The following is a 25,783-nucleotide window of genomic DNA, read 5'->3' as shown; positions in this document are numbered from 1 at the left end:
GCAGCCAGTCAGAAATTAATGGTGTACACTCGCTTACCCACTCCCAACGACCCACATGCTTTATCCCCCAAAAGAGAATCATGCCCCTCTGGTACAATCAAACATAAGTGTGTGGCTTCTTGTTTTCCCTCTTTACAGTTAGCCGACACAAACCTTTAGTCTCAATTGCTTGGCCAGAGAGACATCCTTTTGCATGATTTCTGGTTTGTGCTTTAGCTCATGAAAATCCCTCATTGATCAGGTTGGCTTTAGCCCCTGCATCCAGCTTTAAGGTCAAAATTGTACCATTGACCACGAGTGGTACAACCAAGTGGTCACTAGCTACAGTATGGACCTGTGATGGTTCTTGCACATCCTCCATGCAATCCACAGTGCCCACAAAGTCCCATACTTGTCCTTTGCTAAACACATTTTTCCAAAATTACTTCCCCTTGCACTTGTTGCAACATTTTCCAACAGCAGGGCACTTCATGGCCTGGTGCCACACCTATTACAATCATATTGCTTGTGACTTCTTTGGTCAAAGTCATATTGCTTGTGGCTCCTTTGCTCATTGTGCCCCCTCGTTTCCTTGTCTACAAAATCCACTGCTCCGCTTTCTACCTCCATAGCAGTGTTTGCTGGTGTGGAGCAAAAGGTGTTAATATGTATTTGTGCCAGCTCATTTGCCTGACATTTTTACTGCACTGTCCAAATGTAACTTACTTTCCCGCAGAAATCTTTCTCCAACTCTGGAGTAATTTATATCAAACGCAATCTGATCTCGACATATATATGAGGTTAGGTCTACAAAATTAAATTAAACTCCAACATTCACAGAAAAAACATGATTTCCACTCCTGTTACCATGTATTATTTTGTTGGTTACAGCGAGCAAAAATGACCATCACCATCAATCATATTTAGCGAGTTTTTAATGTTATTCTGCCATTGCCACACACATACCACAGGTGTCATAAGAGTGTTATAAACAATCACTCAGAACCACATCAATACACCTTTCTCCATATCTTCTCTTTAATAGTCTGTTATTGAGCACACATCATTTATGACGTGAATGAGTATGAATGTAGCCTATGTGTTTGTGTCATCCCCTAGTCGGAGGAGGACCGCAGCGAGACCCATAGGCTGCTGACCCAGGAGCGAGGTGCCCGAGCTTTGTCGGAGACCCTCCTCAACAATCACCTCCGCAAGCAGCAGCAGATCGAGGAGGAGAACAGGAGGACCATCAGTAAGAGCAACGAGGTAACATACTGTAATGAAATGGGCAGGGAGCAGGCCTCGACCCCTTGACCTTCTAGCCCGAAGTCCAGCGCGCTATCGACTGTGCCCCAAAAGCATGCTCGAGCGGCAGAGTCAATATCCGCGCTTATAAACCCAGGGTCGGATTGGGGGGAGGGGGGAATAACGAGCTGTTATTTGGATCTCTCTTTGGTGTTAGTCTATTAACCATTTTTTATTTATTTTATTTAACCTTTATTTAACTAGGCAAGTCACTTAAGAACAAATTCTTATTTACCCCGGCCAAACTCTAACCCGGTTTACGCTGGGCCAATTGTGCGCCGCCCTATGGGACTCCCAATCACAGCCGGTTGTGATACAGCCTGGAATCGAACCAGGGTCTGTAGTGACGCCTCTAGCACTGGGATGCAGTGCCTTAGACCGCTGCGTCACCCAGGAGCACAATTTACTGCATGGTGATGTCACCATTGAAAGCTGAAACTGCCGCCCATGCAGACCTGCTGATTAGAAGGTCCTGTGTAGATTGTATTTTCAACCAGCAACTATCAGGAAATAAAAATATGACACAATACACAGCAAAACATTTATTCTGACTGCACTGGGCCCTTAACTATATATTCAAATTAACATAATTGAAGAACATTTACATGATAACCACAAAAATACGAAAGTTAATACAAAACACTAAGTTCTACCTAAGAAGGTAATCTAAACTAAAAATGTTTTCATCTATGGCAGTGGATTAGATTTATGTGGAAATGTTTGATCAAACACAAGCACACTAATTAACAAGAATGGGGAGTCTGCTGGCTGAATGAATTAAACTTAGTCTTAAAGTAAATCTGAAACTGCATTGTTCACAATCTATCTGTATTGCAGTAACATGCAATAGTCATTTACAACATTAACAATGTCTAGACTTTATTTCTAATCAATTTGATGTTATTTTAATGGACAAAAAAAATTGTTTTTCTTTCAAAAACGAGGACATTTCTAAGTGACCCCAAACTTTTGAACGGTAGTGTACGTCAATGTTATTCTCAGTGGCAACCCAGAACATATCCCAGTCTGGGTGATCAATACAATCTTGAAGCAGAGATTCCGGTCCGGCTCTAATAGCAGAGGTGCATAAAGATGGCGGCCCCATGCAATTTTCCAAAGTTCTCAGTATTGTACCGTTACACTTTTTTTTTTTTTGTATGGTCATTAGCAAGGTTTACATGATCCCAATTTTAGCTTCAAGATGACGGCAATTAAATTCAACTAAAGTAGATGGAGATCATTTTATTGGCACATTGAACCATATCATGTGCTTTAGTTTTAAAAACTCATTGGATAATGCTAGAACAATGATGTCATAACTGAATTCTGCCGTCTTTTTTCATGTTCGCCATTGAAAGTGATGTTTAGTGTGCTGTGTCACCTCTGCTGCTGTTCTCACTTGTCAGGCCCTGTCCCAGTTGACGGAGGCCACTGACCGAGAGAGGGAGCTGCTGCAACAGAGCTCTGTGCTCCAGGACGAGTTGAGCTCCCTGAGAGCTGAGCTGGAGCGCTCCTGCTCCCACAGTCGCCAGGAGGAGTCCCGCCGCTCCGAGAAGAGCGAGGCTTTGAGGGAGCGCCTAGAGGATGCCCGGCGCGACCTCAAACTCAACGAGGAGGCGCTGGCCCAGACAGTCTACCAGTACACCAGCCAGGTGACCGCCGTCAAGGCCGAACTGGCTGTGGCTTCCACACGGCTGGAGCACGAGCGCCAGGTGAGGGAGCAGCTGGAAGCCGAAGGTGAGTCAGCGAGGACGCGGCTGACTGGCGCTCTTCAGGAGGCAGAGAGATGCCAGGTGGCACGCGCTAACGCCGAAAGAGCTCTTCATCGCGAGCGTGAGGGGCACCAGCGTGCCCAGGACAAGCTTACGGGCGAGGCAGCGAACAAACGCGAGGCGGTGGGTGGGCTGTCGCAGAAACTCGCTAAGGCAGAATCACGTGCAAACGGCCTCGAAAATGAGGTGCACCGCGTCACAATGTCGCTTGCCGAGATGGAGCATGTGGTCGCCACGCTGCAGAGGGACAAGGAGCAAATAGGGGGGCGAGTGAAGGAGCTTGAGGCAGCTCTACAGACGGAGAGGGAGCAGGCTGGGAGAGTGTGCGCCCGGCAGGAGACGCTGCAGGAGAGGCTGGCGGCGGCACAGAGCGAGGCCATGCTGCTGAGGCAACAGCTGGAGGAGGCCCAGAACAAAGGTGCATGCAATTGCAGAGTTTTTAACCAATGTATTTTAGGTGTATCCTAAGGTGGACCATGTCTTTTAGGAGTGGCAAGCAATTGAATTCACCATCCCCTAGCTCAAGACCAACAATTTTGAATAGACTTCAATAGTTATTCCAGTAGTCCATTATTGAAAAACTCCCTGATCTCTCTTGCCTGCCTCAGCCTGTGTCTTGATTTGTGATGGGAGGAGACAGAGGTCCAGACATCATTCTGCCAACCCCTAGCTTCAGCTGACATGACACCACTGACTGGGAAGAATGTGTTGATATTTAATGTGTTGATATTGTATTGTACAGTTCCCTTGCTTTTTAATGCATATTATCCAGGTGTTGCTATAATTATGTACTTGCACTTTGCATCGGTACTGGTTACTTTATATGAGCTGAGATCCCTGATGATTTTCTAATGTATTGATCTAACTTATTCAATTTAATTAATTTGCTTGAAGTTTATCCTATTGAATCTATTGGCAACATCATGTATTGTTCTTGTTTCATCAGCCGCCAGTGCTAAGTCTTCTGACACTAAGTGCCTTGAGAAACTATTCACACCCCTTGACTTTTACCACATTTTGTTGTTACAGGCTGAATTTAAAATTAATTACATTTAGATTTGTAGAAGCAAATGAAAAACTGAAATGCTGTGAGTCAATAAGTATTCAACCTCTTTGTTATGGCAAGCCTAAATAAGTTCAGGAGTAAAAATGTCCTTCACAAGTCACATAATAAGTTGCATGGATTTTAGCATAATTTTTTAACGACTACCTCATCTCTGTACCCCACACATACAATTATCTACAAGGTCCCTCAGTCGAGCAGTTAATTTCAAGCACAGATTCAACCACAAAGACCAAGGAGGTTTTGTAATGCCTCACAAAGGGCACCTAGTGTTAGATGGGTAAATATTAAAAAGCAGACATTGACTATCCCGTTGAGCATGGTGAAGTTAATTACACTTTGGATGGTGTATCAATATACCCAGTCATTACAAAGATACAGGCATCCTTCCTAACTCAGTTTCCAGAGAGGAAGGAAACCGCTCATGGATTGACTTTAAAACAGTTAGAGTTTAATGGATGTGATAGGAGGGAACTGAGGATGGATCAACAACATTATAGTTACGCCACAATTACCAACTTAATTGACAGAGTGAAAAGAAGGAAGTCTGTACAGAATACGAATATTCCAAAACATGCTTCCTGTTTGCAACAATGCACTAAAGTAATACTGCAAAAAATTTTGGCAAAGCCATTAACTTTTTGTCCTGAATACAAAGTCATATGTTTGGGGCAAATCCAATACTGGTTACCACTCTCCATATTTTCAAGCATAGTGGTGGCATTAACCTAAAACACAAGACGAAAACTATGCTGGAGTTGCTTACCAAGAAGACAGTGAATGTTCCTGAGTGGCCGAGTTACAGTTTTGACTTAAATCTACTTGAAAAATCTATGGCAAGACCTGGAAATGGTTGTCTAGCAATGATGCATTCTGAAAAGAATAATGGGCAAATTTTACACAATCCAGGTTTGGAAAACTCTTAGAGACTTACCCAGAAAGACTCAGATGTAATCTCTGCCAAAGGTGCTTCTACAAAGTGTTGACTCGGGTGAGAATACTTTTGTAAATGAGAGATTTCTGAATTTCATTTTCAATAAATTTGCAAAGATTTCTAAAAATATGTCTTCACTTTGTCATGCTGGTGACACATCCATGTTCCCATTTGGGGATTTACAATAATAATGAAATGGAAAAAGTGCTTTTCCACCTAGGTGCTCAAAATTATTGAGATTAACTCGACTCATCCACTACCAATATGTGGCACCCACTTGGGTGATGCATGGCAACCATTTGTGCCAGAACACTCACCACACAGCTAGCATGGTGGAGAGATATATGCCAATTAGGAATGAGGGGGATGATTAGGTGGCCATGATAAAAATGAAGCCAGGTTGGGTTGGAAATTTAGCCAGGGCACCAGTGTAAACACCCCCTACTCTTACGATGAGTGCCATGGGAGTAATACAGTTTATTAAATTCAAAGGGATGGCGAAGGAGAAGGCGGTGACGGACGCCCAGGAGCGCTTTGGCGACCTGCTGGCTAAGCTGCGCTCGGACGGGGAGGAGCGTGTGCAGCTGGTAGAGGAGAGGAGCAAGGAGCTGGCCACCAAGGCTGCCGACCTCCGCGACCAGGTCTACAAGCTGGAGGAGGAGAAGAACGACAGAGAGGTGTGATATAGGGGTGGGGTGCATTCAGCAAGGCACAATGTTGTGGAACGGTTTAAATCTATAATGTAGAATAAAGGCTCTTTCTCACTTCATCTTTCCTGGGTTCCTCACATTCTCTCTCCTCACATCAAAAAGGTATTGGAGAAGAATAAGGGGAGGGACCTCAAACTTTCCTCCTACAATACGGTTGAGAAGGAGGCAAGGAGATAGGATTCAAGGAGTCACAGAAAAACGCTTTGATGTAAAGCCCTAAAAAATGCATCCTTCCTTCATTGAAATAATCACTGATTAGATATTAGATTGGTGAATGCAAGGCCTCCAAACGCATGGTTTTCACCTGTTCAGTAATTTCTAATCAGTGACCACGTCAAAAAGGGAGGAAGGATGCAGCTTGATAGAATTTGAACAGGGCCCAGGATAGAGAACAGGATAGCATTCAGCAGGACACTACGCTGTGGAATGTACAGATATAACTATTTCATGTAGAACAAACATGCCTCAGACATGTAGAATAAGTAATCACGTCACCTCTATAACATCCACTACAAACTGAAGCTAACTTTAGCCACTAATAGCTGCAAGTCAAAGAGCACCTTCAACCTACGCTTCTCATGATCTACTAGTGTAGTTTTGTGGCGCTTCCCATCCTCCCGTTTTCTACTACATAAGAGGATTAGCTTGTCTTAATCACCCCCCTGCACTCTCTCTCTCTACCAGCCCGGAAAAGTTCAGTCTCTCTGTTTCACAAAGAAAACGTTATTTTGCTCTTACTTTTTCATGGCCCACAGACCAGTTTGAGGCAGCTGCAGCAAGAACTTGCCGACTCACTGAAGAAGCTGTCAATGAGCGAGGCTTCCCTGGAGGTGAACACACGCTACCGCAATGACCTGGAGGAGGAGAAGGCGCGACTGCTCAAGGACATGGACCGCCTTAAGGGGAAGGTGGGCGAATACAAATGGTTTAGGTTATGATCAGGTGACGGGAATATGATCCTAGATCTGGGGAAACGTCACCCCGGAGAAGGTTGGAAGCATTGTAGAACCAGACTTACTAGAACTTACATCCCCATTCAAGTTCAAGTCTAGTAATTATATTTCTAAAGGAGCCATATTGGTAGGAGTGAGACAGTGCCTCCCTGTGGCAGGTGATGGTATCTACAGTCTCTCCAATGTAGACTGGCTGGTGGTGGATGCTGTGGCATCAATCAACCTGTCTTAGATTAGACAGCTCACTGATGAAGTTGGATTTTTTTGTGTACAGCTGGCTACTGACCGGGTTAGGGTTACGGTAAGAACTATGGTTCAATGTATAATAGGTTAAACGATGTTCACAGTGATGCTAGTGACCTGAGATTGACCTTCTGAAAGATTGACCTTGATTGAAAGTATTGTATAGAATAGATATGACAGATATAATAGCATGATTCCCTATTCTATCAGAATGTTCAGATATAAATATATTGTGCAGAACAAATGTCATTGTCTGTCAAGTAGAATAGGGAATCACGTTAACTCTGTGAACTTGCTACCTCACAGCTGGAGGAGAGCGAGGACCAGTACGTTCAGGCGGAGCGGCGCATCAAAGCTCTGAAGAGCAGTCTAGATGAGAAGGAGCGAGAGGTGGTCGCCGCCTCTCAGAAACTGCAGGAGGTGCTGTCTGCCTTTGCAGGCTCAGACACCACCATTAAACAGCTGGAGGAGGCAGTGCAGAGGTATACACGTGCATGCACACGCGCACACACACACACACACACACACACACACAACAGCATGCAGGAACACAGGTACACTTGTACTTACACACACAAGCAAACACTAAAGTACAGTCGTGGCCAAAAGTTGAGAATAACACAAATATACATTTTCACAAAATCTGCTGCCTTAGTTTGTATGATGGCAATTTGCATATACTCCAGAATGTTATGAAGAGTGATTAGATGAATTACAATTAATTGCAAAGTCCCTCTTTGCCATGCAAATGAACTGAATCCCCAAAAAAACATTTCCACTGCATTTCAGTCCTGCCACAAAAGGACATCATGTTAGTGATTCTCTCGTTAACACAGGTGTGAGTGTTGACGAGGACAAGGCTGGAGATCACTCTGTCATGCTGATTGAGTTTGAATAACAGACTGGAAGCTTCAAAAGGAGGGTGGTGCTTGGAATCATTGTTCTTCCTCTGTCAACCATGGTTACCTGCAAGGAAACACGTGCCGTCATCATTGCTTTGCACAATAAGGGCTTTACAGGCAAGGATATTACTGCCAGTAAGATTGCACCTAAATCGAACATTTATCGGATCATCAACAACTTCAAGGAGAGCGGTTCAATTGTTGTGAAGAAGGATTCAGGGCGCCCAAGAAAGTCCAGCAAGCGCCAGGACCGTCTCCTAAAGTTGATTCAGCTGCGGGATCGGGGCACCACCAGTACAGAGCTTGCTCAGGAATGGCAACAGGCAGGTGTGAGTGCATCTGCACGCACAGTGAGGCGAAGACTTTTAGAGGATGGCCTGTTGTCAAGAAGGGCAGCAAAGAAGCCACTTCTCTCCAGGAAAAACATCAGGGACAGACTGATATTCTGCAAAAGGTACAGGGATTGGACTGCTGAGGACTGGGGTAAAGTCATTTTCTCTGAATCCCCTTTCCGATTGTTTGGGGCATCCAGAAAAAGCTTGTCCGGAGAAGACAAGGTGAGCGTTACCATCAGTCCTGTGTCATGCCAACAGGAAAGCATCCCGAGACCATTCATGTGTGGGGTTGCTTCTCAGCCAAGGGAGTGGGCTCACTCACAATTTTGCTTAGGAACACAGCCATGAATAAAGAATGGTACCAACACATCCTCTGAGAGCAACTTCTCCCAACCATCCAGGAACAGTTTGGTAATGAACAATGCTTTTTCCAGCATGATGGAGCACCTTGCCATAAGGCAAAAGTGATAACTAAGTAGCTCGGGGAACAAAACATCGATATTTTGGTTCCATGGCCAAGAAACCCCCCAGACCTTAATCCCATTGAGAACTTGTGGTCAATCCTCAAGAGGCGGTGGACAAACAAAACCCCACAAATTCTGACAAACTCCAAGCATCGATTATGCAAGAATGGGCTGCCATCAATCAGGATGTGGCCCAGAAGTTAATTGACAGCATGCCAGGGTGGATTGCAGAGGTCTTGAAAAAGAAGGGTCAACACTGCAAATATTTACTCTTTGCATCAACTTCATGTAATTGTCAATAAAATCATTTGACACTTATGAAATGCTTGTAATTATACTTAAGGAATTCCATAATAACATCTGACAAAACATATCTGAAGTCACTGATGCAGCTAACTTTGTGGAAATTAATATTTGTGTCATTCTCAAAACTATTTGGCCACGACTGTACTCTCACATAAAAGCGTGAGCGCACGCACACAAACTCAGTCACCAATTTAGGGTTGTATGAAATTTAATCTGTCATATTTTGGGGGAAAATGTTAAATTAAACTGTTTCTGAATATGACTACATACTATAGGAATGTGAACGTTGTGACTTTCGTATTAATGTTGTGTGACTGCAGATTGGAGATTGAGAATGCCAGGCTGGAGGCAGCAGCAAAGCAGCAGACCAACAAGATTGAGGCACTGCAGAAAGGAGTCCAAGACTCTGCCATGGTGAGTCTAGTCAATCTGCATCCAAACATTTTCATCCCCCAGTCAGTTTTCCATATGGTCTTTGCATAGGGTTGGGAAAAAGCACCATGTTTAGATATAATGTGCCATGTTAAAGGGCTATTTCAGAGAATGTATGTATTCATATTGTTGACTTATCTTGAAAGTAGTCTATGGACAAGGGGAGACTGCCTTTCAAGGTAAATAAACATTGAGTAACTTTGCAGAACTATACTTTAGTGCTGATTTTAATCTTTATAAGCCCTGGCTGTCTTTTTGTGGTCTTACTAATGCTATGACATGAAATTATAATTTACAGTAGAGAAGTTACTGTTTTACAGGAGATATAAGGGTAAATTAGTTGTAATTAAATTAATATTGACTTTAAAGGTATTCAATCTCTTCACAGCCATCTGACTCTGCAGCAGGAGGAGGGGTTGGTATTTCAGACATAGTAGCTGTATACATTTCTTTGCGTTTGATTTTCTTCTCTGAAGAAAGATCCCCTCAAAAGGAAAAATAAATTAATGATCAAGACTCCCTACACTTTAGCCACTGCTTTTAGATTTGATCTGCCGTTTGGGCACTATTTCTACACCAGAAATTCAAAAACATTGCTTGAATGAGTTGTTTTTTTATAAATGTCTTTGAGTTTTCTTCTGGTTGTGTTGTTTTTGATTGGTGGTGGTCTCTTTGCAAGTCGGAGGTCTTTTGATCTCTTTTTTCTCCCTATACCGGTATATCATCTCGGTGTGGTCTGGGACCTATTTTTTTGTTTCTCTCTAGAGCTGCATGGTGTTACATGCTTTGGATGTATTTATTTATTTTCTCCCTCTTGTGTCTTTTCGGGATTGATTCTTCCTCTGGGACAATTAAGTTGATCCTATCTTATTTGGATGAGGAGCCGCATCTCTTGTCCACATGTTGCATCACTCTTCTACTCTTCAACCCTCAGGTCAGGAACCGTCTGGAGGATTTGGTGACTGGCCTGCAGTGCAGCAAGATGACCCTGGAGGACCAGCTCAGTCAGGAGGTTGGTTGATTACTTTACTACTTCCTCTGTTGAAATTTGTATTGTGTCTTCATCGTCTAAAGATGCTTCCACATACCACATCTCTCCGTCATTTGCGCTAATATGTCAACGCTGCAAAAATATTAACTCAATATGCCAGGTGCCCCGCAATATATCTTTACGTGTTTAGCTTCACAAATTCAGAGACGGGCAAAGGGTTTTCGTTTTTAGTCTTGATATGGACCACTAACATTCAGCTCTACATTAGTAGCGTAACCCTACCCCTCTACCCTCAGGTGCAGAAGCAAAGCATGCTGTCCCATAACGCCCAGGACTCCCATGCGCTGTGGGAGGAGGAGCTGAAGAGCCGCTCCAAGCTGGGTCTGCGTCTGGCTGAGCTGGAGAAGGAGAAAGGAGAGCTCAGCAGCCAGGTGACCAATCAAGACGACCACTGGCATACACACAAACGCACAGCTGGCCATTAACACCTCACCTGTGAACATAAAAAGCACTGCCTTAAACCAAGGCCCTGTTCAGAAACAATCCCCAGCATCGCTTCTATTGAATGTTTTATGTCGAAAGTCACAATACTACCGTCTAATTCAACAGGCCATATAGAAAAAAAGCCACAGATAAAGGGATCTACCATAGGGATTCACCAATTTGCATTGCTCCCTGGTTCAAATGTTTAAGATATAAGTGATTTTCTACTATTCTACTATTTTAACGCTCAACAGTAAGTTGAGAATCCGACTGAGTTCCAAAAAACTGGATTGATCCGCTGGCCTACAAAATGGGGCCGGCCCGCGGGCTGCCAGTTGACCAAACTGAATCACACCGAGTCGTTTCAAAACTTATCGTATCGGAGCCCATGTATCTAGATACGTATCGAATCGTCTTGAAAAGGAAAGATGCACATCCTTAATCTACCTTATTACACTGTAGGGGTGTGTGAAGACGTCATTGTTGACAGGTCGAATCTGTTCTTAATTGACTTATCTGGATGAAGATTAAAAATAAGACTTCAGTATTTCATCCCTGTTTGTCCTGTGTGTTCCAGATGGAGTTAGAGAAGAAGAAGGCCAAGAAGATAGGGGAGCAGAAAAAGTCAGTGGACACCAGATTGGACCAGGAGATGAAGAGAAACACAGAACTACAGAAAGAAATGTACAGGTGACAGTACAACCTCCCTTCTTCACAGCACCCTCCTCAGGACGGTAGTACTACTATAGAGCCCAATTAAAGTAGACCCAGCGCATTCATTCCCGGCTTTTGTCTGGTGCACCTCTCTGTGGGTGTGTTGTGAGTTAGCCGATGCCTTGTGTTTATGGGTTAGATGTGTTTTGCTGTCTATAGGTTTGTGATATGATTTGTGTGTCTGGGTTTGTGAGTTAGATGTGGGGGTTTTTCCCATCAGTGGTGTGATGTTTCGGTGTCTGATCAGTCAGACTGATCTAGTGCATCTAGGTCGTTCTATGAAATTAGTGCCTTTTGATCTTTTAAGTAGACATTTTAAATGCTTGTTATATTAAATGTAGTGCCCTTTTTAATATAGACCGCATGGAAAATTCAATCAGATTTTTTATATGAATAAAGAATAAAGTGCAAAAATGTAGCATTTTGACATGTCCCTCTGTGTGACTTCTAGGTTTTCACTTTCATTGGAAAGCATTGACAGTCATTTCTGACTATTATTTATTTAATGTAATAAGTGGTAACAAAAAACACCTGTCCCTCATTTTAAGTTTAACCCTCTTACTGAACTCTTGTTTTAATACGATGAAACTATTCCTTAATTATTTTTAAAAAGAATAGTCAAACCCTAGTGTAAAAGCAGGTGAGCTGGTTCTACACTCTTTCACCGTTTTGTGGTGGAACACGGTCGAGCATAATACTGTTGCAGGCAAGAAATGTTTTAACAATCAACATTTTTTTAACAATTGTGAAGCTTTCATTCAATTGCCCCTCCATGCTGTTGCAGACAACAAGCTTCTATTCCCCTATCACAAGAGGATTTATGGCTGATTTTAAGATTAAATCGTCAATCCTGTTTCTTTACTTGGCACTTAATAGTATAGTAAGAGATGGGATGGGATGATATATTTTTATTACGTTGTGTTCTTTATACAATGTTAAAATAAAGTGAAACAAAGAAAAATATTTTTCTCCAAGTTACAGTACTCAAGGAACCAAATTGGTGGAACGACCCATGTGTCATTAAGATTATATGTGTGTATCTGTCTCTGTGTGGAATGTTGTACAGGCTGCGGACACTGGTGAAGACGGCTAAGAAGAAGCTGCGGGAGCAGGACGGTGCCGGGGCTGAGTTTGGATCGCCAATGAGCAGCATGAGAGGGGAGATGGGCCACAGACAGACTGAGGCTGACATCAGCAGGATGAAGGACAAGGTACTAAGCCCAATTGATCCTGAAACCAAGGATGTGTACCGAATGGCACCCTATTCATTATAAAGTGTGCTACTACTTCACTTCCAAGGGTGCTGCACTGCTGCTGACTCTCGAATCTGTGCTCCTCTGGAAATGTGTGCAATGGACATAATAAGTAAAGTACTAGTGCACTATATAGAGATTAGGGTGCCATTTGGGACGCATTGACGACTCATCAAGTTAAGTTTAGACCCACACAGATCCTTATCTTCCTCTTATTTGACATCTTATCTATCTTATCTCATGTTCTACAATTTCCTGGGTCGTGTTTATTAGGGCACGCTACGGAAAACCTTTTTAAATGTTTTGCAACTTAAAACAAAAATGTGTCTTATTAGAGAAGTCCAGGTAGTCCTCCCTGTTTCAGGTTATTTTCTTCTGTTTGGTTCCGAATGAACACAACCCTGTACTTCATACAGCTCTGGGTTCAAGTTTCCCCAAGGTATAGATCTAGGATCACCTTCTGCTCTCCCAATCTGGAAAATGCAAAACCGGTCCAAGATCAGCATTTAGGGACAACTTCACCCTACACCACTTCATACACATCCTCTCATCTCAATGACCCTCTGTCCCCAGGTGGATGACCTGTCGGTGCAGCTGGAGAAGGAAGTGTCTCGCTGCAGCCAGCTGGAGAGGGTCAACGGGGAGCTCAAGGAGAAACTGACCTCCTTGAAGGGCCTGGGCCGCAGCAACGAGCGGCTCGAGCGTAGCAAGAGGCACCTGGAGGAGGAGGTGGGTAGCCCCAGAGGTTAGAGATGATCCAGTAGCCGGAAGGTCGGCGGTTCATATCCCAGGGGGGTCAACAAAAAAAACAAAAAGGGCTGTGCAATGAAGTATTTCATTTTAATATGTAAAATATTCAGTAAGTAAAGCATTTACAAGGTCTATTAGTAAAGTAATATTCTGTATTGTAGTTGTTGGGCCTGCGGCGGCAGGTGGAGTCGGGGGTGATGGACCAGACCCTGGTGGATCAGTACCGACAAGACGCAGAGGAGAGGGCGCGCCAGGAGATCAGACAGAAACTGGAGGAGGTCAACCTATTCCTACAGGTGGGGGGGGACACAAGATACATTCTAGAACTTGGCCTAGTGGTTAGAGCGTTGGACTAGTAACCGAAAGGTTGCAAGTTCGAATCCCCGAGCTGACAAGGTACAAATCTGTCGTTCTGCCCCTGAACAGGCAGTTAACCCACTGTTCCTAGGCCGTCATTGAAAAGAAGAATCTGTTCTTAACTTCTTGCTCCTACCTGAGACGCAGATTTCTCAACTACACACCTGGAAATGCAAATGCACTACGCTAAATGCTAAATGTACTCGTTAAAACTCAAACGTTCATTAAAACACACATGCAGGGTATTGAATTAAAGCTACACTCGTTGTGAATCTAGCCAACAAGTCAGATTTTTAAAATGCTTTTCGGCGAAAGGATGAGAAGCTATTATCTGATAGCATGCAACACCCCGAAATACCTGAAGGCGACGTAAACAAAATAATTAGCGTAGCCGGCGCTACACAAATAGCAGAAATAAAATATAAAACATTCATTACCTTTGACAAGCTTCTTTGTTGGCACTCCTATATGCCCCATAAACATCACTATTGGGTCTTTTTTTCGATTAAATCGGTCCATATATACCCAAAATATCCATCTATGGAAACTGTGTGATTCAGAAAAAAACACAGTTTCAAAACGCAGCGCCATTTTTTTAAATTAAAAAAGTTGACGATAAACTTTCACTAAACACTTCGAAATACTTTTGTAATCCAACTTTAGGTATTAGTAAACGTTAATAATCTATCAAATTGAACACGGGGCGATGTGTATTCAATAGCTCCATGTCTTCAAATCATGTTTGGGAAATCTCTCTTCCAAGACGTCCTGTCGGAGACCGGATGGAATGGAATCTCTATCCTTTGTTTGACCAAGAAATGACTCCCAGGAAATTGACAAGACTGGCGACATCGTGTGGAAGCTGTAGGAATTGCAATCCCCATTTAATTTGGTGTCCCTTAAACAATACATGCAAGTGGCGCATGGATATTCTTTTCAGTTTTCAGTGACCAGTTTTTCTTGCGCTTTTCGATGAAACACACGCTCTGTTATAGTCACAGCCGTGATTTAACCAGTTTTAGAAACTTCAGAGTGTTTTCTATCCACACATACTAATCATATGCATATACTATATTCCTGGCATGAGTAGCAGGACGCTGAAATGTTGCGCGATTTTTAACAGAAAGTTCGAAAAAGTAGGGGGTAGACTGAAGAGGTTTAACTGACTTGCCTAGTAAAATAAAGGTAAAATAAAAAAAATGATCCTTCCTCCCTCCCTCCCTCCCTTGAAATAATGACGTGGAAAGGTTTCAACATGGTTTCTAGCCTGTGACTATCATCAGCCTTACCGTGTTAGATCAGTGATTTCCTCAAGGAAGGAAGTTGTCCTTGAGGGCTGCTAGTCCTGCTGGTTTTCCATTTCTGCCTGGCAGTTAATTAACAGATGAATGGCACTCACTTGGTGAGAGTGTGTATACACATTTTTTTACCCATTCCTGTTGCTGCCTGTTGAACACATCCCTCCTTCAGACCCAGGCGGCGTCCCAGGAAGCGTTGGAGCAGATCAAGGCAGCAAACGAGGCCAGCTTGCGCTCCACGCTGGAGCAGCGTATCCGGGAGCTGGAGGGCGAGCTGGGCAGAGCGCACTCCACACAGCACGACAGCATGAGCCTGCGAGACTCCACCCGCACAGAGCTGGATCGCTACCGGGAGCTCTACACTGAGGAGCTGCGTCTCCGCAAGGCCCTGGCTGTCAAACTAGAGAGGTGAGACCAAGTACTGGCTGCATATATCTAGGTCCTAATCCCAAAATGACCCCTAGACGCTACACCCTATGTACTTGTGGCAATCTGAGAGGATTTGACAGGTGTAAGTATCATGGAGAGACTATTTCCTAGCCCATCAGCGAGCAAGTGGCGCTATTACCATATTGCTTACACCTGTCAAATCCTCCCAGATTTCCACAAGTGCGTAGTAACTAGGTGTTTATTTGGGATTCGGCCTAGATAGGTTAAGAGGGAAAGCAAGGTGATGTAGGTCGTGTTTATTTATGCCAGAACAGGGGAGGGACAACCTGGACTTTTTCACTGTTTACCTAATGAACACAACCATAGTGTAGCTCTGTGGCAACCAGACAAATAGGACATGTTATCATTTCAAGCTTAAAAGGATAGATTGCCTGAATGAAAAAATTACTTACGTTTCCCTTCCTCTCCTGCCCCGTAGACTACTTTCAAGGTAAGGATATGTGCATTTGTTATTTAGGTGAACTCTCCCTTTAACTTCATTGTGGTTATGTGTGCTTAGTTTGGGTGTGTCATCTCTTTGATAACCGTAGAGATGTGATAGATCATGGCTGTGTGCTGTTAGTATGTATGGAGTTACCTGTGCAGTTGGACCTCAGAGATACCAAATGGAGGTCATTGTGACTTTGAAATGGTCTGTATTTTAATTGCAGATAATGTTAATGTCTGACATGATTTGAAGCACATGAACGCAACTGTTATCTGTCTGCAGCCTACAAAAGTTTTGGTAACACTTTACTGGGGTAGCAGGTATTCTCACGGTGAAGAGCATTGGGCCAGTAACCGAAAGGCTGCTGTTTCAAATCCCCGAGCTAGGTGACAAATATGTCTATGTGCCCTTGAGCAAGGAACCTAACCTTAATTGCTTGATCCAGTCGCTCTGGATATGACTAAAATGTACTGTATGTGTCCTTATACAGGCATTCATAAAGCCTTTATAACAGCTATATAACATAACATTTTGTCAAAAGCTGTCATTAGTAGTTTTAAATAGTTATGAGTCACGGCATGACGTTATAAAATCGGTTGTAATGGGTGTTAAAATTACTGTTCATCCTATTTTCATATGCTCTGTCAACTGTTACTAACAACTGCTATTATGAAGTCTTCATGACAACTTATGTAACTACATGCTAATTAAGAATCTGCGTACTAGTGATGGCAAGTTCGCCTCCTTTTACTCTCTCAGATCTTTTCAACTTGTTCAGTCAAAACAATGAATCTTTCGACTCATTTTGTTCATTTGATTCGGTAACGCCCAGAGCACGCAGGGTCCCCTATCGGCGAACAATGAACTAAAAACTTAGATTCTACAAGTCTCTCATTCGCCATAGAAGGCTTGTTATTGGAGCTGTTCTTTGTGACTGAGACTAATAAAAGTGTTCTTCAAGCATTGTACATTTGTGATTGGTAGGCATACAAATAAGATTATTTATTGATACCTTTGAAACGAGGTCTAGTTGTGGCCGCAACCGGACTAGATTGTGAACGGCTCTTGGCGGAATGACACTGCTTGACTGCAGCGAGGCAGATCAGCACAATTTCAGTCGCGAACTGCAGCTGCCCCGGAACGATTTGTTCTCTAGTTCGAGTGTTGAGCAGAGGCAGGCTGTGTATGTTTCGGTTCTAATAAACGCTGTGTCCATCGAGTAATATTCAATAATCAATTAATTGTGTTCATTCTTTTACTATGCGATCAACTATCAATTCTAAACATGTATTTTCCTCCTCTCTGCTGCTTACAGTCTGACTATCATCAATGTGATGACATGCTATTTTATCAAATCGATTATCTAACGTTTAATTGATTACGTGATTGAATTCAATCATGCAACAATTAACTCATTAATAACCTGGGGCACCACAGACAAGTTTATTTAAGGAGTTCCATCTTCCGAATGAACTCTTAGAGATCTAAAAATCTCTTACATTTCAGTCATCAATCAGTCATGAATTTTTCTTTCCCTCTATCAGTCTCATCTGAACGTCGTAAAATTCTTGGTTAATGCACAAACCCTAATTTCCATTATGAATCAGCAATATAAACATTGGCTTAATTATTTATTTACTAACTAAATAATCACAGAAATACATCACAAACAGTAGATATTGGTTACTAACAGAGATAGAAAAGTCGCTAGTGGGCTATGCCTATATGACAGCTTGGTAGACAAAAGGAGAGTGGTGGGGACTGAGAGAGCGGTATAGACAAATGTATTCACTACACAGTCTATAATTATATTCATTGAAATGCTAATCCTTTGCACATGAATGGCCACTCATTCAAGAATAATTGCAATATAAACTCAGCAAAAAAATAAATGTCCTCACTGTCAACTGTGTTTATTTTCAGCAAACTATTTTCAGCAAACTTAACATGTTTGTATGAACATAAGATTCAACAACTGAGACATAAACTGAACAAGTTCCACAGACATGTGACTAACTAATTATTATGGAATAATTTGTGCCTGAACAAAGAACAAAGGGGGGGGGGGGGTCAAAATCAAAAGTAACAGTCAGTATCTGGTGTGGCCACCAGCTGCATTAAGTACTGCAGTGCATCTCCTCCTCATGGACTGCACCACATTTGCCAGTTCTTGCTGTGAGATGTTACCCCACTCTTCCACAAAGGCACCTGCAAGTTCCCAGACATCTCTGTGAGGAATGGCCCTAGCCCTCACCGTCTGATCCAACAGGTCCCAGAAGTGCTAAATATGATTTAATTCTCCCATTTTGGGGATTTAGCAGTTTGGCCAAGTGAAGTCCTTTGTTCTCTCTCTCTCAACACTCTCTTACCACCTGTCGTTCAGTCATAAAACGAGAGAGACCTATGATACCCCCCAGGGCACGTCATGACAACAGCATGATCTATTCCCCTTTGGTGCACATGATAGACTAAACAAGACAGTTGCTGGACTGAGCACGTGCCCGGAGCTGCTGAGCCGGTGGAGCATGTATTAATCCTGCTGAAGTATTCATTGTGGTCCGCAGGTCAAACGAACGACTGAAATGAACTAGTCACTCAGAAAAACTAATCGTGACACTCAAGTCAGTAAAAAGAGTTGAGTGAATCGTTCATGAACTGCACAACACTACTACATTACAATGCTATAACAAGGTGTAATTTACAACCTCCTGTGTCACATTATTACATTGAATGGAATGATGAGCATCATAACCATATAATTTGGCTAAGATGACACCGACAGAGGGCCCCTTGCCTCGAGCTCCGACATAACATTGCAGGTTTCTACTTTTTTGTATTTTTTTCTGGTGGTTTTCTCTAATTTTCTTAATCTGATTGTTTTGTGCATTATTACACACACCCGGGTAGAACTTTTGGAATACGAATTGCTGGGTACTCACCGTCAGTTGAAGGCAGTTTAATTTGGGCATGCATTTCATCCAGATGTGAAAATACTGCCCCCTGTCACCAAGAAGTGAAACACCTTTTTACTCAAGATTCGAGTACAATGACCCTAAGCTGCCGAGGAGAGCCCCCGATGGCTACACACCCAGTCTCCACTGAGGATGTGTGTAAGTCATTCAAATGTGTTAACCCTCGCAAGACATTTTAAATCTCTCCTTAGCTCAGACCTCTATTTCCACCTGCTTCAAGATGTCCACTATCATCCCTGTGCCCAAGGGAAAGTAACTGAATGACTACCAACCAGTAGCACTTATTTCCGCCATCATGAAGTGCTTCAAGAGGCTAGTCAAAGACCATATCACCTCCTCCCGCCTTGACACACTCAACCCCCTCCAATTTGCCTACCACCTTACAGATCCATGGATGACACAATCACCATTGCACTGCACACTACCTCTACCCACCTGGACAAAATAAATGTTTGTGAGGATTCTGTTCATCGACTACAGTTCGTCCTTCAATACCATATAAGCTCATTACAAAGCGCACAGCCCTGGGTCTGAACTCCTCCCTATGCAACTGGGTCCTTTACTTCCTGACAGGTTGCCCCCAGGTGGTGAAGGTAGGCAACATTACCACCTCGACACTGATCCTCAACACGGGGACCCCACAAGGATGTGTCCTCAGTCCCCTCCTGTTTTCTCTGTATACCAATGACAAAGTGGTCTCACACAGTTCCAACTCCATCAAATTCGCTGACGACACGACAGTAGTAGGCCTGATCACCAACAACGATGAGACAGCCATCATGGAGGAGGTAGGCACTCTGACGGCATGGTGCCCGGTAAACAACCTGTCCCTTAATGTTAGCAAAGCAAAGGAGCTGATTGTGGAATTCAGGAGGAACCAGGCTGGAAACTCCCCCATGCTCATCAATGGCGTTGCCATGGAGATGGTCAATAACTTAAAATTCCTTGGCATAAACATCTCAGCGAAACTGAAATGGTCTAACCAATCGGACACTCGTGAAGAAGGCACGACAGCGACTCTTCAACCTCAGGATAATGAAGAGATTTGGCCTGTCCCAGAGGGCCCTCGCAGTGTTTTACAGGAGCACCATCGAGAGCATACTGTCGGGCTGCATCACGGCCTGGTATGGCAACGGACACCGCCACAGACTGCAAGGTTCTTTAGAGGGTGCACCGTTGGGTGCACACTGCCTGCTCCGCAGAACAACTACAACACCAGGTGTCGCAGGAAGACCAAGAAGGTCATCAGGGACACCAGCCACCCAAGCCCATGCCCTGTTCTCCCCGCTTCAGTCACTCAGATGCAGGCAGTACAGGAGTATCATGGAAAACAACTAAGACTGGCCAATATTTTCTACCATCAGGCTGCTGAATACCACCCTCCACCCCAACGACATTCATCACTGTTGTGGTTGTTAATATGTATGTTATTACCTTTTTACAAATTCACAAACTTCTTTGTGAATAAGGCTGTATCATAACAAAATGTGTAAAAAGTCAAGGGGTCTGAATACTTTCCGAATGCACCGCACTTTGAGGGAATTATTTTAGAAATACTTAATATGCCTTTGAAACAAGCATTTTTCTCATCTATTGGTTTTCAAATCAACATTCTTTTTTTGTACTGCTGCCAAAGGCTTAATTCTAGCCTACACCCATGTGTGCTTTATTGAGCTGATAATATGAATAAATAAAACTTCAATATTTTAAGATAAAGGGTCTGATCTGTTTCATCAGCCTTTTGCTTTTCTTAAATATTTTAATGTGCAGTGGTTGTATGAATTTTAGATCTGTTCTTCCAGAACTGTCCCAGAGTCTGTTTTGAACCGTAGACATACTTTGTTTCGCCCGATCGATGGCGGGACGCCCTTAATTTCGAGGTTGTAATTTAAATGTTGCTTTTTTTTGTAGGCTACCAATTGTAGCCAATTGTTCTCCAGGGGAGCCTTAATCTAATAGCCATGGTGTAGCCTACATTTTTGTCTGATTATGGTATGAAAAATAAAAATAGTAATGCATTTCATTTTGTAAAGTGGTTCCTTGCATCCTACATTGATGTAAAAATGCTGTTACAAAACATTTTGTATTTTTGGACAAGTGAGGTGAGATTTTGGAAAAGTAAAAAATCTCTCCTACTTTTCCGAAATACTGAAATTATCATTATGGGTTAAAACTCATGAATGTCTAAAACTAGATGCCCTTTTTTTGACAAAGAGATCAGTAAAAAAAAGTATCTGTACGGCCCTCCGTTGATTTTCTAAATCCTAATGTGGCCCTCAAGCCAAAACGTTTGCTCACCCCTCTTATGTGTTATATAGATGTTATAAAGGCTTTTATAAACGTGTGCATAAGGACACCTACAGTAAAGTGTTTCCAAAGTTTTTTGTTGTTGTTGCACTGAATAGGCTTAATGTCCCGGGTTGAACTGCCTATTTGGTTGACCTGTCAGTTCGTTACTCACCCACTCACCCTCTGACACGCTGCAAAACCACAGTTTTGTCTCTGAGGTTGTACTGTATTCCACAAACTTTCCCCAAATTACAGTTTTTTTTGGGAAATCCCGGTTGAAGGTTTCCCTCCTGATTCGCAGGAATCCTCCAACCAGGATTTCTGAAAAACCTGGGAATTTTGGGAACATTTCCGGAATTTTGCAACCCCAAATCTGAAAGCTGAACCCCCAGTCATGGTGCTTCTCTGCGTCATCCCTCCCAGGTCCAATGAGCGGCTGGCGGAGGCCAACACCAAGCTGATGAGCGAGCGCCACCGCAGCAAGTCCCTGATAGCCAGCAGCATTGTCAACGGCAGCCTGGGCGGACCTCTGGACATGGGCTCCCTGGGGCCGGTGGGGGCCTACGGGGCAACGCTGGGGCCCCTCAACAGGAGCCTGGGAGGGCCTCTCCTTAGCCCCCTGGGGGATGGGGGTCAGAGCAGCAGGGTGGAGGCTTACCTGGCTAAGGTAACAGGCTGTCTGAATTTTTAATGGCAATATCAAATATACAGGGACTGTGCTCCACATTGCTTAAAGGGATAGTTTACGTTTTTGGAGATTTAGTATATTTTTGACTTGACTTAACTAACCTTTTTGACTTGCAGGGATGTTGCATTGGGTTTCCATGCATTCAGGTTGCCTTGGTTTACTTTTGACCATTTTTGTAACATATCCCATCTCCATGGTGTCATAATTGTTAGTTAGCAGTGTACTTTTTATGTTGTTTTTATGTAACATGCAGTGTAGTTACATTGTAATTTAAAAAATGTATAAGTGTCTGTCGTTAAATGAAGCTGAATGACAAAACTCTTCTAATGCTTTGCTTACATTTTTTTCCAAATGCTGTCTTTCTTCCTTTTCTCACTAGACCTATATATGACTAAATGTCCATCCTGTATCACCTCTATTCTTCTCTTGCCATCTTTCCTTCCTATTCTTTTAGAGTTTTCTTATAGTGGGACTTTGTGCCTAACCTCTCTATTTCTCAATCCTTCAGCTTCTAGCTCAAAAGTCTGTCTCTCATCTCTCCTCTCTTCAGCCAGACTCATGACCAGGTGTGTAGGTGTGTGTTAGCTCATGCTGCTGCTTCACTCTCCTCTGACCCTCCCCTCTCCCCCTCACATTGGGCCTCTCCCCTCACCTTCCCATTGGCCCAAGCTTGCAACACTCCACACACAACCGTGGTTTCACAGCATGTGAGAGCGGGTAAATTTGTTTTAGCTTGGCCAGTGCCCCAGGTGGGGGGAGATTTCTCTATGAGAAATAGAATGGTCAAAAATCTGGGGCACCGGGTGGGTGACAGTGTATTCACCCAGTGCTAGTTCAGTTAGCTTTAAGGCTACCCATTGCAGCTGCACCAGGGTCCAATCAAGTAATACAGGGTCACGTTCAGTTTGGCAAACGTTACACAGAAATGGCATGTATAGACCAGGTGTAATTCCTTATTCTACATGTCAGAGAGGCATGGTTGCTCTACATCAGGGCTCTCAACCCTGTTCCTGGAGAGCTATGCTCCTGTAGGTTTTGCTCCAACCCCAGTTGCAACTAACCTGATTCAGCTTATTTATTAGAATCAGGAGCTAAAACCTACAGGATGGTAGCTCTCAAGGAACAGGGTTGGAGACTCTGCTCTACATTATAGGCCTATATTTGAAATCTGAACCTCCCGCAGCGTTGTCCCACTCAACGCAGGCCAGTTGTCACAGATGTCAATACTACTATTCTTTAGTAACGATTTGATGGTTTGGGATATCATTCATTTGCACACAAATGTTTCAGAAACAATTGACTAGATTTAAATTAAATACAATGTGTTCTGTATCTGTTAAATAAAACTGCAGCAAATGCAGCTACTGTATTGTCTTGCTGAGGTGTTGTGCTTGTTGAAATTATCTAACGAGAGGCTCCTCAGACTTTTTATAAAATAGTAAAACATTAGTTATCGTTTTTATATAAAACTATACTAAATATATTCATGTCACCAAATAATTGATTAAAACACACTGTTGCACAATTAAAGTCTACAGTAGCCTCAACAGCACTCTGTAGGGTAGCACCATGGTGTAGCTGAAGGACACCTAGCCTCTGTCATCTGGATACATTGACTTCATTACAAAACCCATGAGGCTCATGGTTCTCACCCCCTTCCATAGACTTACACAGTAATTATGACAACTTCAGGAGGATGTCTGCCAACCTATCAGAGCTCTTGCAGCATGAAGTGACATGTTGTCCACCCAATCAAAGGATCAGAGAATGAATATAGTACTGAAAGCATAAGCTACAGCTAGTTAGCACAGCAATATATTTCTTTAAAATTGTAGAAGCAAGAGTGAGAGAGCTAGCTATATTTAGTTATAAAAAAACATCTTGCTTAGCTAGCAAATGCAGCTAGCTAGTTTAGCTTATTCAAACACCTGTATCAAATGGAGAGGGATGCTATCTTAGCTAGGTGGCTATGGCTATCCAACACTGGAACTCTTACAAGTTAAGGTTTTGGTTGTATTAATTTCTTGCCACCGGGGCCCGCTGTTGCAACTGCAAAACTGCAGGACACTGTACTGTGTGATTGTAGCGGGTTTACTAACGTCTTAGTTCTAGTAGCTATGTTGACTATGACGTTAGCTTATATGTTTTGGCTTGGAAAGTATTTTTTTCCTGGTCACAGCTGATGGGTTGTGTACTGAAGTCCAAAAGCGAATGGAAAAGGTAAAAGGAGGAGAGTGCTTAGATGCGAGAAGGAATTACACAACGGCAAAATGATCATGCTCTTTGTATGTGGCTGCTATGAAAACTGTTTGTGTGTAATCAGGGGTCTATTCATTCCTCCGATTCTGTTGAAAATCCTTTTTTAAACTGAAAATATCAGTATCATGTTCATAGCCTAAACCTATCGATGTTACATCGAGCTTGGTGAATGGAATATGAGTGACAGTCATCCAATATGTTGCAATAGAAATAAGGCCATGCTCATAAAAACAATGATCATCTTAAACGTCACCGACTGCCACTGACATCCCAGTAATTGAATCTAACAGTGAACACTGTTCAGTTGGCGTAATTCAATCACTATAGAAACACCATTCGGTTTCCATTTAGGCTGAAGCAGAGCTTTGCTTGCATGCTCTGTTGTGTTGCTAAATTGCAGTGCTTTTTCTCATGCAGTTCTGTATGCCTTTTTTCATCAAGCACAATTTACCAACATTAGCTTATGTTAAGTGGATTTAATACCAACAAGTAAAGCAAACAATTTCCCTCTTTTTATGGAAAGTGGTCTTCTACTTTTCAGATGGTACAAGTTATTTTTGTTTTATAAGGATATCCATTATTAAAAATTAAAAAAATGTGAACTTGTTTCTTGTTTATAAGCCCACAGCAGTGATAAAGATTTTGGTTATACCACAATATCTCAGAATATGCTTCCTCTTCTTTTCTAGATGCAGAATGAATTGGAGAGAAACATATCAAAGGAGTTGGACCATGGTAAGTGTTTATGCAGGGACTTAATTAAGCTCATATCATAACACAAAATAACAGGGTTGTATTTTCAGATCTGGAAATTATGTATTTGTTTTTAAATTATAATACTAGAAGAACAAGTCCAGATTATTGCAAAAAATATACATTTTACACACTAGCTTCCCGAACAGTCATTCTGATTTCCATGTAAAATAGCCTTTTGAGTGACTAAAACATCACCTATAAATATCAAGTACATTCTCTCATGGCTAAATGCCAGGAAGTTTGCAAAGACTGGCTTAGTGGGTGGGGAGCCAATTTGGTGATACACTAAGCAACTCAAACTCAAACAGCATTAATATTCCATCAATAGCTAGGTTTCAATCCAATTGGCAACAGAGTTTCATGCAAAAATCCACATTAAAAGAAAATGTGCCTACGCTGGACAAGAGCTCGCAGATACGGTGTGTGTAGGATCTGCGGGTGGATTGTGGTAAAGAGCAATGATGTTTTTATTTGTCAAAATGGCAGTAAAGCATTGATCATCATGTCACCAGAATAAGACCCTAAAACATTTATTGGAAATGAGCATCAAGCTCCGTTTGGTGCCACTTTCACCACCCTGTGAAGTTAATCATATTTTATTTGATCTGTAGCCTAATTTAAACTACATGGATTCCCGAGTCGTAGTGGAAGGATCACAGACAGCATGTCATTGCGTGACTCCAAGTTGACTTCGATAT

The 25,783-nt window shown here is 42.7% G+C and overlaps 1 protein-coding gene across 15 annotated transcripts in view; it reads left to right on the top strand.

Annotated features, from left to right (window-relative positions):
• The window catches only part of si:ch211-272n13.3 (ankyrin repeat domain-containing protein 26), a 116,575-nt gene that overhangs the window by 65,913 nt on the left and 24,879 nt on the right, over positions 1–25,783 (top strand). For 13 of the 15 annotated variants that reach the window (XR_005036952.1, XR_005036953.1, XR_005036950.1 and 10 more), the window contains 16 exons: positions 1,099–1,245; positions 2,691–3,474; positions 5,546–5,730; positions 6,519–6,671; positions 7,266–7,441; positions 9,287–9,380; positions 9,787–9,813; positions 10,333–10,410; positions 10,686–10,820; positions 11,450–11,562; positions 12,653–12,797; positions 13,413–13,568; positions 13,751–13,885; positions 15,417–15,652; positions 21,806–22,049; positions 25,019–25,064. Coding sequence is in view for 6 of the 15 variants with exons in the window: in XM_021564012.2 (XP_021419687.2) it covers positions 1,099–1,245; positions 2,691–3,474; positions 5,546–5,730; positions 6,519–6,671; positions 7,266–7,441; positions 9,287–9,380; positions 9,787–9,813; positions 10,333–10,410; positions 10,686–10,820; positions 11,450–11,562; positions 12,653–12,797; positions 13,413–13,568; positions 13,751–13,885; positions 15,417–15,652; positions 21,806–22,049; positions 25,019–25,064 (2,854 nt within the window). In the remaining 9 variants the exon portion in view is untranslated. Of the gene's footprint in view, positions 1–1,098; positions 1,246–2,690; positions 3,475–5,545; positions 5,731–6,518; positions 6,672–7,265; positions 7,442–9,286; positions 9,381–9,786; positions 9,814–10,332; positions 10,411–10,685; positions 10,821–11,449; positions 11,563–12,652; positions 12,798–13,412; positions 13,569–13,750; positions 13,886–15,416; positions 15,653–21,805; positions 22,050–22,578; positions 22,637–25,018; positions 25,065–25,783 lie in introns of all 15 variants that reach the window. The other 2 variants (XR_002468726.2, XM_021563998.2) reach the window with 2 other exon arrangements.

The sequence above is a fragment of the Oncorhynchus mykiss genome, chromosome 2 (assembly GCF_013265735.2).
Source record: "Oncorhynchus mykiss isolate Arlee chromosome 2, USDA_OmykA_1.1, whole genome shotgun sequence".
NCBI classification, from domain to species: Eukaryota; Metazoa; Chordata; class Actinopteri; order Salmoniformes; family Salmonidae; genus Oncorhynchus; species Oncorhynchus mykiss.
Note: the sequence above shows the minus strand (reverse complement) of the source record. Positions and strands in the feature narration are given on the sequence as shown.